The sequence below is a fragment of the Elephantulus edwardii genome, unplaced genomic scaffold (genome assembly GCF_000299155.1).
Source record: "Elephantulus edwardii isolate Elephantulus edwardi_28Jun2011 unplaced genomic scaffold, EleEdw1.0 scaffold00086, whole genome shotgun sequence".
NCBI lineage: Eukaryota > Metazoa > Chordata > Mammalia > Macroscelidea > Macroscelididae > Elephantulus > Elephantulus edwardii.
Window position 1 is genome coordinate 3851574 of NW_006399836.1, and position 8108 is coordinate 3859681.

At 39.7% G+C, this 8108-nt stretch overlaps 1 protein-coding gene across 1 annotated transcript in view; it reads right to left on the reverse strand.

Moving 5' to 3' along the window:
* The window catches only part of EP300 (E1A binding protein p300), a 64866-nt gene that overhangs the window by 16804 nt on the left and 39954 nt on the right, over window positions 1–8108 (reverse strand). The window contains exons 18-23 of the mRNA XM_006890188.1: window positions 7456–7549; window positions 5716–5796; window positions 4674–4730; window positions 3580–3657; window positions 1175–1242; window positions 131–288 (exon numbers count right to left, since the gene is read on the reverse strand). Of these exons, the coding sequence (XP_006890250.1) occupies window positions 131–288; window positions 1175–1242; window positions 3580–3657; window positions 4674–4730; window positions 5716–5796; window positions 7456–7549 (536 nt within the window). The remainder of the gene's footprint in view (window positions 1–130; window positions 289–1174; window positions 1243–3579; window positions 3658–4673; window positions 4731–5715; window positions 5797–7455; window positions 7550–8108) is intronic.

Below are 8108 nucleotides of genomic sequence, written 5' to 3' on the forward strand. Positions count from 1 at the left end.
CCACTATCAACAAATCTACATGATTCAGAATGGGGAGAGAAAAAGAAAATCAGAACGTACCTAATTTGAATGGAAATTTCAACAGTAACACGTAGGAGCAACTACAGATCCAAAAGACAAACAAAATGACCAGATACCTTGCTTTCATGCCTGGTTTGACTTCCACAGTTTTATCAGAAGCATGAACTACACGAACAGTGACTTCCCCAGACTCAGGGTGATTCTGTCTCTTCAGAAATTCATTCACTCGAGTCTCCAGGAAGGAGCCAAGCCTAGTAGATGGCAACCCTAGGAACATAAAAATCAAGTTCAGCCATCACCAAAGCACAGAGTATTATTATCATCAGTTTTAAGGGGCAACTAAAAATTTCTTTCCTCAATATAAACCAGACTAACTTAGTGGAGTTTAAAAATGCTAGCGAGGTGGTCAGTACATTTTTTCACCATTATGGAACACTTTACAGATCTGGATCTCATGTTTGCAGAAAGGTCATTCTAGCCATCTAGATCAGTTCAGTTTTAGTGTACGTGAAGCCTAAGCATGTATACAGGAGTAACTAAGGAGTACATTAAAAAGGCAAAGTCACTCCACTGCCAATGAGTCAGTTGCAACTCAAAGTGATCATACAGGACAGAGAACGGATATTCTTTAGTTTCCAAGAATATTCTCCCTTTCATTGTGAAAGAGTTAACCGAAAAACGGATAACTATATTTCAAAGCAGTTATAGAACTCAAGAGGAATTTGGAACATTGCTGGAAAGCTAAGTAATCCAAATACAAAGGATTATTAACACAAATGGCTTCTAACATTTTGTACCCACCATCCACCCCTCCTCAATGAGAAAGGTCACACATGACCTAAAAGCAGGCTTTAGTGACAACACTGATAGTTCTGAGGGACTGCTCACAGCACAGCACGTCTGAGCAAACATTTCCACATCTGGCCCACAGCAGGCAAGGACATTTTTCACCTGAGAAGTCTTAAGTCTTATTTCTTAGAACCTGTTCCTTTTTCCTTAGGACTAATGAATTACTGTTGTATCACCACAAAGTACACTATGGTTTAATTTTAAATAAATTACAGTGATTTTTACTTTGATTTATTAATTTTAAGTTTGTAGCAAATATAGCTTGGTTAAGTTTTACTAAGCTTGTTTTGGACGACAAACTTACTTTTGGCAGAAAACTTATTTTCTTTTCTAGTTCTTCCAGTTTTCTTTAAACAGCCATCACAGATAAATCTGAAATATAAAGCAAGGCTCTGGTCAAACAAAGAGTTAACACATACAGTAAAATCTAGAAAAAAGGCTTTTACTTAAATTTGGAAAACAGACACTAATAGGAAGAAATAAAATGAGCAGTAGAAATAAATGAATCATATCTACAAAGAGGCTCAAGGTTTGAAAATTAAAGGACACTCTTTGACTTAATAGTAAGACACAAACAATATTATATTGGATAAAGAAAAGACTACTGGAGAGCTGGACAATGAGTAAAGATGAAAGAAAGAGAACTGATGCCCTTGAGCTGTGGTGTTGGAGAAGAGTCTGAATATACCATGGACTACTAGGAAAACAAACAGGTTTGTCCTGGAGACGGTGAAGCTGGGCTGCTCCTGGGAGGGAAGGATTCTGAAGCATCATCTGACATACTCTGGGCATGTTGTAAGGAGGGACCGGTACATGGAGACGAAGACCCTCAATGAGATGGACTGACTGAGTGACTGGGGTAATGGGGGTAGGTGTGTCAGAGATGGTGAGATTGGAACAGGATAGGGCAGAGTTTAGGGCTGTGGTCCACAGGGTTGCTATGAGCCACAGGCGACTCGACGGCACATAAGAACCACCACCACCATCACCACCACCATCATTATCCTAATAGTTTTTCACCACCCAGGTGAATATTCCTAAGTAGGTAGAATGATTACGTCTCTTAAAAATTTATTATGCTCATGGCAAGAAGCTACACTGCAATCCCAGGGGTATATGGTTCGAATCCACCAGATGTTCTGCTGGAGAAGGAGGGGCAATGTCCTCCTATACCAGTCAGATCCGATTTGAGAGTTGTTGTTGTTATGTGCCGTCGAGTTGCTTGCGACTCATAGTGACCCTATGTACAACAGCCCTAGACTCTGTTCTGTCCTGTGCCAATAGCACTGTCTCTGACACTCCCATCCTAACTATCCTAGTCACTGGATCAATCCACCTCATAGAGGGCCTTCCCCTCCTGCGCTGTCCCTCCACCCTCCCAAGCATAATGTCCTTCTCCAAGGACCGGTTCTCCTTACAACATGTCCAAAGTATGTTAGATAGAGCCTCAGAATCCTTGCCTCCAAGGAGCCTCCCGGTTTAACCCTTTCCATGATGAATCTGTTTGTTTTCCTAGCAGTCCATGGTACCCTTAATACTCTTCTCCAGCACCACAGCTCAAAGGCATCAATTCTCCTTCTATCCTCCTTGGTCACTGTCTAACTCTCTGATGCATAACAAGTGATTTGAGAGTATACATACAAAAATAATAATAAAAATTAAAAAAAAATTATTATCCTCTTTGTAAATAAGGACTACTTTAAAAAGGCAAAGTTAAAGCAAAGTCATTCCACTGTCAATGAGTGGATTTCAACTTCAAGTGATCCTACCAGAGAACCACTATCCCCTAGTTTCCAAAGCCAACTGTCTTAATCTACCATGACCAGCAGAGGGCAGGGTGGAGTCTCTAAGACTAAGGAAAGGCCACTCTAACTGGATGTTTAGAGGCCACTCTAACTGGATGTTCCCACCTTCTTTTCAAAACAGCAGGGATCAGCTCACTCCTGCAAAGTGAAAAGTGGCCCACAGCAGTAGACATTTACCCTCCACACACCAAATTGTGCAACCCTGCGATTTCATCCCTACCTATCCTCACTCTTCTGCTCCAAACCCTTATACCCTTGGGTCCCCATACATATCTCTTACAATTAAAAAACCAAACAAATAAATAAAAATTGTTGAGTATTACACCCCCAAAACTTTGAAAAAAATTAAATTGAAATATTTAATCACAAATAGTAATTTTATGAAGCTAGGACACTCCTGAGATGTATGACTCACACACTGTGGACGTACTATCAGGGGAGATGAGTCCCTGAAAAAGGACATCACACTTCATAAATTAGAGGATCGGCAGCAAGAAAACAGACTGACACAGTGGTTGGAATAATGGGCTCAAACATGACAATGGCCAGGAGGACAGTACAGGACAGATGCTCTGTGCACACAGGGTCACTGAAGTCAGAAGTGATACAGTGGCACCTACTCTGGACTATACAAAGACAACAGCAGCCCTTTGCTAAGAGATAATATCTGTGCAATCATGAGACTACGTCCTTTTTATATTTTTTTTATATACACAAAAGGCTAAGATGGAAAAGAAATTTTAAAAAATCAAAGTAACAACCCCCCCCCCAAAAAAAAACCTTAAAAACAAAAACCCAAAGACAGCAACTTTGATGGCAGAATGGGATTGCAAAGAAGGGCGGGAATCAACAGTATTCAAGACGAGGAAAATCCTAGAGAGGATTCTAACGGTGGGCGCCTTACCCAGTCGGCCAGATGACCTCATGATGAAGGACACAAATCTGATGCATCTTCCTCCCACATTCGGTACATTCAACAAACCTGGAATGAAAATCCAATCCAGATTAATCACTGGACTTCCATCAAGTCACCATAGCCATGCCTGACAGTTTAAAACACAGTGCAGAACAAACATGGATTCTGCTGTTTCAAAAGCCAGTTAGCATTCCCAACACAAAATACCTACGGCCATCAGGGCGAGTCCTGCTCACAGAACTCTCTATTAGGTTCCTTAAACTATGACTCTTTTTGAGAGGAAACTGCCCATTTTTCCCTGTGGAGAAGCTGATGGATTTGAACTGCTGTCTCTGCAATTAGAAGTTCAACATGTAACACACAATGCCACCAGAGCTACAGAAAGAGTCATTTTCAAAATCATGTCTACGTTCAGTTTAAATTAAAGTGAGCATGTGAAATGTGACTGGTTTACTGCTGGGGAAACGTTCAGAACACATCCCAGGCAGTTTGATCTTTGGGAATGTCCACAGTATGATACACTCCAGAGCTCCTCCTTCCAAACTCTACACAGGAGGACTTACTGGTGCTCTCTAGCAATCCACTTATCATTCTCAAATCCAGAGGACTGTGTGACTTAGAGGGAAGGATGGTGAAACTTCAGCTCATGTACTTTGGGTATGTGGTCAGGAGGGGTCAGAGAGACAGACAAATATCTTCAACAACACAGGAGAGACAGTGACTGTTACAATGGGCTTGTGCCAATCAGAGACGAAGGACAGGGTATGACAGGGCAAGTGAAGATCTGGTTTTCAAAGGGTCACTAAGAGTCATAGTTGACTTGATGAAATCTAACAGCACCAGCAGCACAAAGAGTGACAGGATGAAATATACAGGAAGGCTAAGCCTGATGGTTACATTTAGGTCTATGAAATACCATCCGAAACATTATCCTAAATACGCCTCCAGTTCTTCAATGTTTTCCACGTATCAGTTATGTCAAGGTCACAAAGACTTAGCGACACATACCAAGGAGAATGAAAAGGGGTGGCAAAACAAAATAAAGTGTACTGAATATTCAAAGTGATCCTACTACTACTTACAGTTCAGGATCCAGTGTGTCATTTTTTCTCTTGGAAAATTGTTCTTTATTTATTGTACTAAGGAGAGAAGAAGGAAACAATAAGAAAAAAAAGATACAGAAGGAAGAGCTATCTCACTGTTCTAACCAAAGGGAAGAAACTCTAAGACTGCAAACGGATTATTTAAACCCTCTAAAGAATAAACCAAAATAAAGGGATAATTGGCTAACACAAAATGAACATTTCTATGAAGGAATGCTTGTGCTGTGGAAGGACTTTACAGAAAACTGATTTGCTCAAACAGAAATGGAGAATTCAAGAACAACAATTCTTTTTTTCCTCTGAAAAATCTTAATCTACTCCTATTGGTAAGAAATAGTTAAACGGTTTTATGGTTCAATTTTCTTAGACTGAGCTAGTAGTTTATTACCGCTCACTTCAAATTCTATTTAATAGAATATTCTTTCCAATCTAGTCAGAGAATTCCAGACTCAGTCTGGAAATTGGCTGGTTTTCCTCAGCAGCATTCTATCATTCTGTTTCAGTCATAAATAACTGCTCTTCTGGTTAGCTTGTTTAATACACTAAATTTAATATTTAATAAAAATATTAAAGGTACAGTAAACAGTCCTAACAAAACAGTCTAAAATTGAAAGATAGTCTCTTAAGTTTCTAATACACAGATGAGAAGTCTTACTAGGCAACTTAGACTAAATTTCAAAACTTGATTTACTCTAATCAATTCCTAACCTTAGAGGTTTTTAAACTGAATTCAATAATAGAGATATTTCAATTCTCAAATGAAAGATCATTCTTTATACTAACTTTTCCATCTTAAAGGACAAGCTAATTCCTTATCTGTGCTGTGCTACGTGGTAGCCACGAGGCCAATGTCAAGCATGGCCAGCACACTAATTTTACAAATGGTTACAGACGGCTAATGGCTAACAATACCAGCCACTGTAGCTTTGGAGCTAGGGCTCATTCCTTACAAATGTGAAATCATCACTTGACATAAAATTGAGACCGTATGTCAGCATTTTAAAATAAGACAGTTACTTACGTTTGAGGCTGGGAAGGGTCATCCCCCAAAGAAACGCTCTCCCCTTGGATTTCATTGAAACACTTCTCACAGAAATGATACCTGTCGGCAAGAAGGCCATACTGGGGTGAACTGTTCCGTCCACACAACACAGCCAAAGCCAAGCAACGAAGGCACCAATCACAGCAGGCCAAGGAGGGGGACGGGAGCAGAGAGCAGGTCATCAACGGCGACAAGGACATTCAATGATGCAGATTTATGGGCCCCACAGTTTTTGTATTTATTTTTAGTTTTTTGCAATCAAAGCCAAGTGCAGACAACGACAAGCATGAGGGAGAAAAAAAAAACACAAAACAAACGAAGAAATGAGGGATTGCAAGACAACAAAAAACATAAAAGCAAGACAGGACAACACAAAGCAGAAAGCCAAGGCAAAGCACAGATTAGCATTAAGTATCTTCAATGGGGTCACAAGTAGCAAATGATTACAGCAAATACAGGTCTCACTTACAAAGACTTACACCTTTATAGAGTTCAATAATTAACACTTTTTAAATACAAATTAAAAAAAACAAGACAAGGTACAGGAGAACTACTGCCTGACCATTACTTATTCGTAGCAAGCACACAGTTTCTCCACTTGCAAAAATACTTCTAAGCCTTCTATGGTTACAAGAGTAGGAATGATAATAGACAACATAAACTGTTAAAAAAGGCTTTTTCATGAAAAAGCCCAAGAAATCCTATCTGGAGCCGTCAACTGGTTCAGCCAGTTAAGAGGCAGGGGTGTGCACAGGTCTGTGCAATTCTTAGGACAACAAGATGATCTAAATTCCAAACTATACCAATATCAATCAAGACTGTAACCCACAAACACTTCATGTGCCAGCTCTTAACGAGCTTTTTGGACATAAGATGGTTCTAAGAACTCGAGCCTCACCTTTCCTAGATTTTAATGATGATAAATTATTACGTGTGCACGCAACTTTTTGTAAACAGAACAAAAAGTTTGTGACTAGGAAAAAGGCTGGGAAAGGAAGCTGTAGCGCACAAGTTCAGTAAAAGCCCACACCCCAACTGTGCAAAGGGCCTGGCCTTAAAGTCATTCAGAGCCTCAATTAAGAACATGGCACATTATTTCACTGGAAAGCACATTCCTGATCACATGTGACTGGATGGATTAATGACTACAGTATCTATAACTATGGTCAACAGGCAGGAGAACAGGGAGAAGTGACAAAGTTGACTGGTATATGCCAATCTTGGTAGGGGAAGTGTCTTGATTTTTGGCTTTATGCTTTTGATTTGCTTAAAAATTTCATTTTTATCACAGCTTGTCCCAACAGCCACTAAATGTTATACCAGAGAAAGTTAAATAAATATAACAGCTTAATAAGCTTTGAAGTTTTCGGACAGGGAGACAGTCCCCAGGTATTTTATAAAGAAGTAGAAAAAGACAAATTATAGACTTCAGAATCTCCATTTTGCACAAGATCTAGTAAGTATGGTAGGATGAAAAGACTTGCTAGGTCCTGGTCTTATTCCACTAAGTAAGAAGGCTCTTCTCTTTTACAACAAAAAGAAGGCCCAAGTGGAGGCTTCTTTCTGTTAAGAAAATTGTACAGTACTGCAAAGAACCAAACGTGTGCGGTACAGCTGTTTTCAAGTAGATTCCCTCTGATCCATGACCACACGTGGTTGGCCCATCAGCATGCTCTCCCTTCACATGGAATACATGTGTCCACACATGGGACTGCTTACCTGTTCTGGTAACTGTAGTAAGTGGCATCTCGAGGGATTGTACACAACTGTTTACCGTAGCAACAAAGTGTCTGTGGAGAGAACTCCAACTGCAAAAGAGACCAGTTGTTAAATGGCAGAGCCCTAAAGGTTTTAACAGGTACATCAGCAAGTCAGACAGTCAGGTAAGTCTTACTCCTCCTACACATTAATGAGAAAAGGACTATTTCCATTACTAAGGACTAAGCCTTCGTAAAAATTTTTAAAATGGGGTAGAGTGGAAGCCTTTTTTCAACAATCATTACATTTAGATACAGGACTATTTTAGCATGATGATTTAAGATTAGCAATTGTATCCCTTCTCACCTTACCTGTGAACTGAACAGGACACATGTTGCTCAACAATATCAAATTCTATGCACAGAAATGTGAATATATTCCACATGATGTGCACATACAGAATAAAATTATCAAATCAAAAAAAAAAAAAATTATCAAATCCCCACCTGAAATGAGTTATTAGTCTAATGAGTTAAGTGTTCTTACTGGTCCAGTTCTGAAGAGAATTAATATTGGTGCAAAGAAATGTCTTTACAGAAGCAATGGAACAACAAATCCTATCCAAGTCACAGCAGTGCATTCTCTTAGCCCAGTCAACACGGTCTAGATCCTCT